The following is a 12365-nucleotide window of genomic DNA, read 5'->3' as shown; positions in this document are numbered from 1 at the left end:
AACGGGGCTGGGGAGGTTCCCATGGGTGCCCCACCTGCCTGGGGAGCATGGGAGAACTTCCCAGCCATCGCTTTCTGGTAGCAGCCCCCTTTGCCAGCCTTCCTCTGCCTTGCTGTCTGCATGGATAATGCTTTTCTTTTTTTTTTTTTTTTTTTTTTTTTTTTGAGCATCCTCAGCTCTCAGAGTTCTTTAGTAGGCTGCAGCTGATGCTTTCAAGGCTTGTTGTGGAGGTTTCTTCCCTGTACTGGGAGAGCATTTAAAGAGGGGGATTTCTCCCACCATTCTCCTGCATGGGGCCAAGGGCAGCCGGTTTCCCCATGCTGCACAGGGAGCTCAGGAGAGGCTTCTTGGTAGCTATCAGTGCTCTGCATAACAAGAACTGGTACTGGCTGGCGGATTGGTCCCCTTTCTCCACTTTCCCTTCACCTGAGGCTGTTATTACCAAGTCTGGCAGTTCTTCCACCCTCCCCAAGCAGCCACTCTCAGGATGCATCATGCTGCTGCCTGCAATACCAGCTGGTCTCCTGGCTCGGCTGCTTCCAGCATGGCATCTGGTAGGGAGAAATCAGGCACCCTCCCCACCAGCAGGCTGAGTATGTCAGCCCAGGGACACATTCTGCTTTTACTAGGCAGAGCCTGTGTTGAGTGCCACCTGAAGCACAGCCAAAACCAGCCCCTTCCCTCCTCAGTTGGATTAAGCACAACCTCTTCAGCCTGAGAAGCCACTCATCACTCCAGCAGCAGCTTGGCTCTCACCTCCTGGGTGCTCTTCTGCTGTTCAGGTTCTCTGGGTGCAACAGAATTTGGGGGGGAAAAAGAAAAAAAAAGAAAAAAAAAAGCAGCTAAACTAGTGGTAAATCATTTGTTTAGATAGTGACAGAATCTGATTTGTTTTTCCGGAACGCTGACAGTTTCCACTGCTCAGCTCTGCTGCTTGGAGTTGTAACAGTTAATGAGAAATGGTTTGGAAACAGCTACTGTTTTAATTGGTGAAGCAATTACTGTTTAGTTTTGATGGTGGCAAATAACTGCGTGTAAGGTGTTTCTCTTTCTTTTCTGGGTTTTTTCAAATTTGTAATTAGGCTTCTCCAATTATGTACTTCATAAACTTTGGAAACAGATCTTTCAAATAAGTGCTTACTGCTTGATATTCTTATGCACATAACTTTGTTAAGGTGAATAGACTCACAGGACTTAAAAGGAATATTAATGTGGGTAGAATTACCCCAAAATTTAAGTGTTTAGAGGTTGAGGACCTTTCACTGGTAGGGCTCTTTTATTAAATAAATAAAACTGAAGTATCCAATTTACATAAAGAAAAGCAGACGTAGGATATTTCTGGTTTCTTCTGTTGCTGCAAATTGTGATCTTTTTCTAATATGGGTATCAAAAAGAAGTAAATGCAAAAGTGATCTTTAATGAAGCAAGGCTGTTTGAGTAAGTTAGGAAGTCAAATCCTGCTGTGTTACGTATTGCAAAGAACTTGCTGCAATCAAGACTTACTCTGGATTTTCACCAAGACCAAAACTTGATGCTTTAAATCCAGTGTAAAACAGTAAAAGGAAGGGAATGTGGGATTAATTTTCTTAACATCCTGTGTCATCCCACTATGACCAAGCACCACTTGTGTATACATACCTTGCCCCTGCCACTGACCCTGCAGTCTCAGCAGCAGGTGTGGCTTATGCTGGGAGCCAAAGCCCCAAAGCCTGTTTGCTCCCCCCAGCTGTATGAATGTCAAAGAGAAGACGCTGAAGGCAGAGGCAGCAATATGGTGTGTTCCCACGTGCCCATTGCATAATCATCTCCCACTGCTCCATCCACCCCATGGTGGGGAGCAGCCGGGGAGCCTAGGCTTTGCAGGGCACCAGCAAGCTTGGTTTGCCTTAAACCCCTGCCTCAGTGAACAAGACTGGCGAAAGCCACGTGTGCCAGGGGAATGGCAAATGTGGGCAGGTGTCATTTTAAATTGCCGCCAGTTAGAGCGACATGGTGTGTAATAATCCAAATATCTCCTTTATAACAGATTTTCATTGCACATATGTGTGAGAAGGGGTAGGGACTAGAGCAGGCATGAAATGTCTTTTTAGCTCTCTGTATGAATGGCCAAGGCTCAAAGGACCCCAGTGCTGGGTTTGCTTACTTCTGGGGCTACCCATGCTGTGGGAGGGCTGCCAAGCTCCCCTTCTTCCTGCAGAGTCCTTTTTGCAGAGGGTAACCCTCCTGATGTAAGAGCAGAGATCATTCTGGGCAAGATTACAATGAGAAGTATTGCAGCTTGTCCATTGCAGACTTTTCTCTTCCCTAAGTACAAGGATACACTCTCCCTTGTTATACGGTTTGTTTTTATGGTAAAAAGTGCTTTGCAGAAATACAGATGTAGAAAAGCCAACTCCTAAGGTGTAGTTCCTGAGGGTCTGAAGTGGTACAGAAAGCTGGCGAGGGAGAAGACCCAACCAAGGTTATTTTTAAGTAGTGCACAGATCTTGCCAAAAGCCTTCAGAGCTCAGTGCTGGAAAACAAGTACCTGATTCTCTGCAATTGCAGGACAAAACTGGAAAGATAACAAATGAAGATCCATAATAATTTCTTAGTGTTTGGGTGCAAGTGTTATCTCAACGTCACAGCTAAAGGATTGAGACAAGAATAGAGTAATAATTTCTTAGTGTTTGGGTGCAAGTATTATCTCCACGTCAAACCTAAAGGATTGAGACAAGAATAGAGTAGGTAGTTTGTGCAAATAAACACAGATGAACTTGGCAGAAAAAGCTGAATGGTTATGCATTTGTTACAGACTGCAAGTGCCAGTCAATTAGACTTCTAACTGGGTTTACTCAGTTGATTCTTTTTCATCCATAAAAGGAAAGCTTGCAAATAAAATTCTGTGTAATGATGGAAACCGTATTAATTTTACAATTGTATTATTACTAATAAAGGTACTAATTATGTGCTGTATGTTTCTCTCCAGCCCAACTCTGACAGCATTTATGCCTTTCCATTTTTGTATGTCTGGTTAGTGAAGTATGGGTATAAATTTCTCTTATTGTTAAAATAGTGACAGTGATCATCCCTTGGATGACAGTGGACAGACTTGAACAGATTTCAGTAAACTTGGGTAAGGTATCTCTCACCAGGCTGTAGTATCATTTGTAATACAGCAGTGTGTTCCTTTCTAGACAGATACAGCAAACTAGAAAATGGTGCTAATGAAAAAGTCAGAATTTGCTCTTTACGATGGCACGGACATAGCAGAAGATGCATTGTCACATGGACTTTTCTTGTGCATTACAGATCTGAATGCATCGCAGACCCAGGGTCCCCAAACAAGCATTCCAAACGAGGGATCCATCCAGCCACCACGGGTAGATGCACTGCTGCTGAACCACCAGCCTGAGAGCGTCCAAGATGCAGGAAGTGGAGGCAGAGTAGAAGAGAAGATTGTTTACCTCTGATGGCTCATTTTCTAATCTCAGTAGCACTTTGAAAATACAATTGTGTTTGCTTTTCTAAATGTCCATAGTTGCTCTCTGTATGACCAAATGGCTTTAAGAATAGTATTTAATATTCAATGCAAGATTTTCCCCATGATAAATATAACAATTAAGTTATTTTGAAGCCTTTGTTTTATAATCTTTAATTTATGACATGATTTCAAATGCTTTGCAAGAAGCGATGGGTAGCAGGGGAGGCATAACATTTTGGAATTGTAAATATGCCACCAAGAGCTGTGAAAGCTAGTGTTGATTTTCTCTTGAGTTGTCTTTCTAAAAGGGCAAGCTAGGAGAGATGCACCTGCTATGTAAGATTTGAGAGTATGGATCAGTAATCTTCTAACAGTTGTGAGAAAAGAGCAATGTGAGAATGATGGCTATAGTCTTCACTGAAATGTGCTATGTAACCTTATCTGTTGGGTCGTTTTCCTTATCCCCTGGCTCAGGAACTGCTCAGAAGAGGATGTTTTTTATGGTCTCAACAAAATTGCGTAATTGTAAGTGTTTGTTCATGTCCCAAAGCTTATCATAATTTTGGTACTACTGCCAGTTTCTGTGCAGAGGTGCTGTAAATCAGTTTGTTATTGTATTATAACTGTACCTCATTTCAGTAAGTGCCCTTACACATTAAAATTTACCAGATGAAACCACCTCACTGGTCAAAAGAAAAGAAAGGGGAAAAATAGTAGGCTTTAAGTTAATTGAACCCTTCCAGAACTTTGCTGCTTTCCCGTGTAGGAGCCAGCTAGCTTCCTGCTTTCAGGTTCACGGCATTATCTGTGCATTAGTTAGTAAGAAACCAGGACCTGTTTCATGCCTTTTTGTCTTTCAGAAATATTTGTACACTTCTGTCAAATTGAATAAACGTTCTGTGCATTTCTGCAAAACTGTAACTTTGATTCATTGTCAGGTCCTCCAAAGAAGTTTGAAAACAGGAATGGGAAAAAAAAAAAAAAAAAAATCTCCTTTCCTGATTTGCATTGTGCCCTGCTGTGGATATGCCTGCCTTGGTCCAGCGCAGCCAAAGCTGTGCGCCAGGCACCTGAGCTGGCAAAACCAAGGATGTGCCTATTCGAGCAGGCACGGGCAGCCCTCTGGACTGGCCAGATGCTGCTTAGCATGGCCAACAGGATCAGCAGTGGTGCAGCTGTACAACTCCTGGATTGCAGCTGCCTCACATCTGCCCAGCTCATGGGGCAGAGAAGCACAGGATTGCCCGTGCCCATTTGCCTGTGTACACCGCAAGCATCATGTGGTTTCCATTTTACACTAAGCTTGCATTGTGCAAAATCTCTTGCGGGGGGTGGAGTTTTAGATAGTAGATGTTTGTCAGCAAGGGTTTCCTGATGCAGAGGACTCTCTTCCAGGGACTGGTGTGCTAATGGGAATATTCAAAAGCAGAGCTTTCTGAGTGGCATCTTACTGGGCTACCAGACTAGATGTTCAGTTGGTATCTTGGGCTAACAACTGAGCAACTGACCTTCTCAATGAGCAGGACCTGATTCCCAGCTGGTATTAACTGGTGTGCCAATATTATCAGGGAAAGATTGGGCCTGCAGATATATTTTCCGGTTTCTATTTCCAGTCTTCAAGACCCCTGCTCACCTGACACCACCTTAATATGTCTCATTATAAGAGAAAACATTTTTAGAATTCCTGGAAATGTTTTACCTTCTTTATTTTTCATAGTTAGACTAAAATTAAAATGGAAATCCAACCTGTCTTAAGGGTCCTACAGTAAGGATGGTCTACAGCCTCTCTATTTTACTGGTCGGCAATGAATTCAGGGTTGCCATCTGGACAGCTTTTTGGCAAATTTCTGAATAGCCAGACCAGTTTATTGGGATGCAGTATGTCCCAGGGTATATGCATTGCCCAGGGACCAGCAGGAAATCGGGAAAAACTGAGTAGCTTTCTCCACAATTACTCTCTCTGCATTTTATTATGCCTTTGCTGAAACATCTGGTCCTGGTTACTGTCAAATCCAAGCTGCTGGATGGATAGCTGTTGCCCCAGCCTGGTGTGGGAATTCCTGTGTAAGCGTCTTGCCACTGGGAGAGGAAGAGAGGATGCTGCTTCTCTCATCAGTTTTAATTGATGGTCTGGGAGTCGAAAAGTGGCTGGCTGGGACTTCAGCTGTTGTGCAAATTCCTTGAGTCCCCTAACATCAGGCAGCATCTTATTTTGCTCACCTGTGTTTACAGTAAAACTTCTGGCACTTGAGGAAGGCAAAGGCAGGAAACAGGTGGCCTCTACATTTAGGTATTTTAATTGTAGAAAATATTTAAACTATAGGCCAGTATGGTCTCAGCAGGTGCTCTTTATAACAAGATGTATTATGCACCCCTGAACTCTGTCCATTATTTAGGCATTTCTTAATACTTAGCAGAATTTAAATGCAGCCCCAATGAGACTCAGCCATTTTAGCAGGTTGTGTTTTCAGTCATTGTTAGGCATATATTAATGATTTGTCTTGGTTTTTAATTAGAAAAATAGATTCAGAAGTTCTCCGTTTCACCTTTATTACATTGTTTTGAAGTGGGCTTATTCACAAGGCCTGTTGTTTTTATTTTTAACTCATCCCATATATTGTGTTTTCTTTTTGCCATGCTTCTCAAGGCATCTTGCCTCTGAAGGCTCAAAATCGAATTTAGTCATTCATTTCAATGTTTAAATTAAAGGAGAAGTTGCTGTACCACAAATCTCTGCTGCACCAGGCTGGGCTTTCTCTTTGTTTTTTCGTCCATCATTTAACAAAGGAGGTTTTTTTTTTTACTGTAGTACCTAGACAGCATTTTCTCCTTAACATTGTTGTATGCTAGTGAAGCTGTCATATCTAATGACTTTGACAGATTTTTAAGGGAAACTTGCAAAAAGCTTTTTTTCAGCAAATATGTAAAAATGGTAAAGAAGGAATTATATGAAGGGCTCAAGCTTACAGTGGGCTGGATCCAGAATCTTGGATTTATGCATTCAGTCGTTTACAGAATGAGGCCAGAATAAAGCAAATGCTTCACTTGGCTGCTGTTTTGAGTATTAAGGTAAACAACACAGCTACATTTTGAAGAGATTTTTCACAAAGGTCTTCCATGTAATTTTCAAATGACTAAATTAAATACAGATTAGGCTCTCAGCAAAACTCCCCAAAGATTGTTTACTAAAGTGATTAAAAAAAAAATCTGTTAATGTTTGCCATGTAAGGAACATGAATCATTTTACTTAGAGTGCCCTGTGGGCTGCATTAATTTATATGCCACCCATTTAGGTTAAAAAAGCGAGTAAGATTTTTCACTGCTTCTTAGTCAAGTAGGTGAAAATTCTGTAGTAATATACCATAGTGCTGGTAAAATAATAATCATGGTGGTGTTCATTCAGAGAAAAGCAAAGAGGCTGTGCTGTGGTAAGTAACGTATACAACTTGCTCTGACTGAATTTTGAAAGCAGAGTTGCAGATGAGGCAGTTTTCCTTATGCATTTGATGACAAATGGGGAAATAGCGTGACTGCTCAGATACCTTCTAATGATTATTCTGTTTGAAAAGAATTGCAACCCCAAATTCTTCCCATCCAAAGCCTTCACTGTGCCCAGTTTCTATTAGAGAGGCTCCCTTTGGCAGGATGGTGTGAAACCAGAGTGTTTCATTTCTTCAATATAAAGGAAAAACCTCAAAGGATAACCTTGCTGGCATTAATCTAAAGTGTTCTCATTAATACAATTTGCTCTGCAAAACTGCCTCAGACAATAGACTACTGGGCTTCTTGTAGCAGAGCACCAAAGACTAAGAGGACTGTGGAGGAAGTGTTTTGTGGGCCATGGTGTTGGAATGGTCCAGGTACACCATCTGGGAATGTCAATATTTTTCACTGCCATGTAGTGCAGTGTTGGCAGCAGCTCTGTCCAAGTCAGTTGTTGGCTCCCAAATTCCCAGAGAGCTATGTTTCCTATCCTGGGGATCAGCTATGCAGAAGTTTCTTCCTCTTCTCCTCGCTCGCTCAGGCTCAGGCTCAAGATAAGGATGTGCCCACCCCTCACATGGAAGGACTCTGCCACAGGAGGGTCTGCAGCACCTGCTGAATGCTGAGGCTGGGTCTTGAAATATCCTGGGTGGACACCAGGAGGAGAGAAAAAAAGCATGAAAAAGGCACTCTGGTTATAGAGAAGGCAGGAAGAGTGTCCCCTAACATGGGATGTTTTCTAGGCTCCTTCATGGAACAAGCTTTTTTATTCTGAGAAAAAAAATCAGTAATTATTACACTACTTATTGTTTGTTAGACTGATAATCTGAGAACTGGTTAGATGCCATATTTTTTAAATCCGGTACCAGATGGAGCAAGGATCAGATATTTATGAAAGTGACAGTGAAGCATGCAAGTTGAAACAAAGAATTTCTCCTATGGAGGCTGCTTAACAGACCCAAGGGAACTTTCTTATCAGCTTTCTTTAAAACTGCCAAACTATGCCTACAGGAGTTGTGTAGAGGTGTGACCATTTCACTAACCCAGGTTAACACTGCTAACAGCAAAGCCCTGCACGGATGAACAATCCGATGAATGGAAGACGACTTGTCAAGACCAGCATGAGTCCCCCACCCTCCTATGCAAGTGAACAAATGGGACGCCTGCATTCCCTGTGTTCAGCTCAAGCCGTAGACCTACTTATGCTCCTCTTGAGTAGTGCAAGGAACATGAGACATTGGTGTCACTCTTGGTTAAAGTAATGCCTCCCTTGAAATTAAAATTTTCCTTTTTTCCTACATGCACGTAGTTGTCCTAGCACTGCTGAATAAATGCTCCAACAAGCCATTGTAGGTCAATTATAAACTCATCAAATCAAGCCCAATCCAGATACAAAGGCAGCCAAGAGGACAAAAATAGCTTGAAGAGCGCTGACTGAGCATCTCCTGCTTTCAGTCAGCAGAGAGTAACCATTCTCATCCTCTCGGGTCCCTCTCCAGCTTTTGATGCTATTGACTACGTGCTACTGATGTCCTGTATGTGTAAGAAGCAAGGTTTCAGAGTGATGTACTCAAATTGACAGTGAGAAGGAAAACATCAGAAGGGATGAAATTGCCTCTCTGGTGATGTTGCTTTCCTTTGCAGAGTCCCATGTGACCACATGTGGTCTGATTTTAAACCTGTGTGCAGCCACTAGGTGAACTGACAAGGTGGCATGGACTTCATAAAATTATCTCCAAGTGCCTGATGCTTGATTAATATCAAAACAGCTTGTGTCTCAATGAAGGCTGGACAATATCGATGCTGCAGGCAAAGGAAGGACTTTGAGGATCCAAAGCTAAGGTGTGGCCTCCTTTGAAGCACACATCAAATCAGTCATTCACTTTGAGATCTGGCAATGCCTCTAGGTGCCCTATGGACAGAAAAAGCTGGCATATAGCTGTATCTGTGGGTAAGATTCTCTTCCTTCTTACAGATGGTTTGAAGACTCTGTCACACCATGGAAATGATGTCCTAGCCTCAGCGGATCTTCATATGATATCTAGACTGCAGCCATGCAAAATATTGGGCCAGTAAGTCATGAGACTGTAGGAAATCCTGTTGCTGCTGTTGAACACTATGGAACACGCCTTAAGCATGTCAGACTACCTTCCAGTTGCTGCCCAGGCTTTCTATAGGAAGATTTATCAAGGTAATTTTCTTTAGTTTTAAGTCCTCAGTAAACATCTAGAGCTCCAGACTAGAGGGCATGGTTGATATTTTTCTATGTCTGGCACAGCAGAATTTTTTGCCATCAGGTGAAACTCGGGGATATAGGAGGCAAAGCTTGCTTGTGGCTGATCCACAGACAGGGTTTGAACTCCCTGAGAAACTTCAAGTGCTTGATAATGTTGTAGGTGAGCTACAAGGTGTGTTCCTCCGGATGGCCCTTAACAGGAACAGTGGGTGCGGAGGGAAGGGTTCCGGCTCTGGGGCTAGTACATGGCTGTCAGCTGGATGGTGCTGGCAGCTTGGTAATCCAGAACACCTAGCTGTGGGAGGACCAAGCCATCCGGTGCTGCTGAAGCTCCTGCCACAGGTCGTGCTGGGAGCTGGCTCTGTGTTCAACCCTGCTTTGCCACGCAGTGGAGTGCTGGGGCCCCAGGAGAGCCCATGCACCAGTCAGGTCACCCCTCTGCCTGGCTTTGATCCCTCCAGTACCTATCTTGAAGCTGAATGGTTGCGTGCAGGTTGTGAGAGGTGGCGTACAGCCCTGGGAAACCATTCTTGGCATGTGAAATGAATGGTGAGTGCTGAAGGGTATTTCACAATATGAAGTAATTATTGACAGAGGGTAGGGCGCATCTGCTGTTTTACTGGAAATCTTGGTTTGCACAGCAGAAAGGGTTCCATTTCTAATTCTGACTCCAGCTGTTCTCATTTGATTTACAGCATAATTCTTCAAAGAGATCAGGATAACAACTTCCAAGGGCAATATATCAACATTGCATGAGACCGCCAAAAAAGGGGAAGCAGTTTAATTTATTTGTAAGGGGTTAGTCACTTCTGCTTGTCCCGCAGGCAGGACTGTGTTGGACTCTCATGAACTAAAAACCCCATGAGATGGCTGGGGCTCCAACATGTTTCTTGACTATTCTGAACATGACTAACAGAGCATGGTTTACAGACATCAAACTCAAAATATTCTTCCTTGTGGGAAATTGGCAGCTCAGAACATCTGGGCAATGGAAATTCCCCAGAATACAGTCCTTCCATCTATAATTTCAATTAAATGTAACTCAATTAGTGCTCACCACTTAATTTCCTGATTGCCCTCTGATAAGCAGAAACATTTCCCTAAATGTTGCTCAGATATTTCCAACCTATTATTTCTGCAACTTCTGTCAGTGATGCTGGGGTGATTACAGAGATGGGCCTGAACAAAAAAGAGATCTGAAGGCTGTCAGATATTTGGAACACACAAACCTGAATCCAAGCTTGAAAGACTCAGACAAAATGCTCCACATGATGTTTTTCAAATTCAGATTATGAACTGTCAGACAAAGTGATACAGACTTAAAAATAAGTGATTGGGGAAATAAACAGCATAAGGAATATTGGAAACTGCTTCTTCTGTACATTGTTCAGGCAGTTACTGATGAAAAAATCCATATAGGCATTCTATGAAATCACATTATTATAACAATAATTTGTTATTATTTGATTGGGTTTTGTTAACTGGGCTTTAGTATATAATTAAATTACTGGGTAGCTCTAGTGCTGAAAGTGAAGCTGAATATGATGGACTGGGTTTAATATGGTGTGAGAATTCACTAGCCAGGTCGGAGGAAGGATTATCTCCATCCATGGAAAGGCTTTTCATAGGTCGAGGAGCCACAACGGGCAGAGCAGGTGTGTGAGATTTCATTGTCTGGTCTCGTTGGAGCTGCTAAACTCTCCTGGGGGTGCCAGGTCTTGCCTCTAGGTCCATCACTATGCTGTGATCAACCCCCCCCAGCAGAAAACCAGGATGCTCTGGGCCCTTTCCAGTAGGCATCTGGCCAGGGTTCTTCTCCCCAAGGGTGGAGGTGTGAGCATGCGGGGAGCTGGCCCACAAGTCTGGCCCATGGTGGTGAGGATGGTTTCTCCATGCTTCCAGTGCCTCCTCTATGCTAAAACAGGGATTTCTTCTGTATTGCAGAGTAGCTGTGTAGTACCCATATCAGACAAGCAGTTTCTCATATATTTGGTGCTCTCTGTTATGTTGCCATTTCAGCTACTCTTAAAAGACATTTGACAAGAATATGAAGTAGTGCCTTCTGAAATGCAACGTCTCTGCAAAAATTCAAAATTAATTTAAATTTTTACAAAGCAACAAGGGTCAAGTATGGTTATAAAAACTAACAACTTGTGTGTTGTTAAATCTTCAAAGCAAATTTTACCTTCAGAGGTCCATAATTTACTCAATAAATATTGTTCCTCTTACTTCAAAAAGAAGCAATAATTAGATTATCCCTGACTCAGATTAGCATTTAATTTGTACATGCCTTCAGAGCAACATAGTTATCTGCATACAATAGCAAAATAATTCTTTTCAACTCTGTGCGTATGCTGTCAGTGTTTAAAGTTGTAACTTAATATCCAGAGGAAAGATACGGCAGTGTATGAGATGCAAACACTCAGAGGCTTTCCAAGCCAACGTGCCCTCCATCCACTTGTCACTGGTGCACAGTCATGGCCTGAAGCCGCCTGCTCCTGCCTCCTCCGCACCTGCTGCTATACCCAAATCCTTTCTCGAGTCACTTGTCACTTTTTTCTTCTTACACAGGGCTAATTTGTGGGTTTACAGGATGATAACTGGCGGGTGTGATTCTGGCCCCATGCAGCACCCTGTTCCAGCCCCACCAAGGGAGCCTGGCCTGGAGGTGCGGGGGTCCTCTGCCCACCCCTTCCCACAGCCATCCCTGGGGAAGGGGCTTGCTGGGCACGTGTGAGGTGGAAAACAGCAGGAACAGCTCATGCTTCCCTCTTTGAAGCTGGCCTAAGAGGTTTTATCCAAACAGCCTCCCAGTGCCATGCTGCTTTTGGGAGAGGCTGCACTGGCCATGGGTTGCTCCTGGCCTTTGGCCATCAGGACTGCCTTCGCCGGGGGGCTGAGACGCGCTTTTCATTCCCGGGAAGCGGGGGTCCTGCCACCTGGCTGGCAGAGCAGCCTGACGCCATCGTGGTGGCAACATCCAGTCAGGTGCCTCATTCAATGTAGGTACAGTGTGGCCGAAAACCGAGAATGGGGGCCCCTTGCCCACCCAACAACTGAAATAAGCAGCTCTTCCATTAGCTGTAACAGCCGTTGTTACTCCAGCCTCCATTAAGATTTAAATAATGGGGATCACACCTTGCCAAAATGTGCTTGGAGCCTGAGCCTAAGCTGATAAGATAG

General features: G+C 43.5%; 1 protein-coding gene across 11 annotated transcripts in view; it reads left to right on the top strand.

The window, feature by feature from the left end:
• Positions 1 to 4402, top strand: part of ARHGEF28 (Rho guanine nucleotide exchange factor 28) — a 125823-nt gene extending 121421 nt beyond the window's left edge. For 10 of the 11 annotated variants that reach the window (XM_075021224.1, XM_075021220.1, XM_075021221.1 and 7 more), the window contains one exon: positions 3292 to 4401. In XM_075021224.1, the coding sequence (XP_074877325.1) occupies positions 3292 to 3452 (161 nt within the window). In that variant the 3' untranslated portion in view covers positions 3453 to 4401. Of the gene's footprint in view, positions 1 to 3291 lie in introns of all 11 variants that reach the window. The other variant, XM_075021226.1, reaches the window with a different exon arrangement.
• Positions 4403 to 12365: the final 7963 nt, after the last annotated feature.

Source organism: Buteo buteo, chromosome Z (assembly GCF_964188355.1).
Source record: "Buteo buteo chromosome Z, bButBut1.hap1.1, whole genome shotgun sequence".
NCBI classification, from domain to species: Eukaryota; Metazoa; Chordata; class Aves; order Accipitriformes; family Accipitridae; genus Buteo; species Buteo buteo.
The sequence above is the reverse complement of the archived record's forward strand: the minus strand, read 5'-3'. Positions and strand labels throughout refer to the sequence as shown.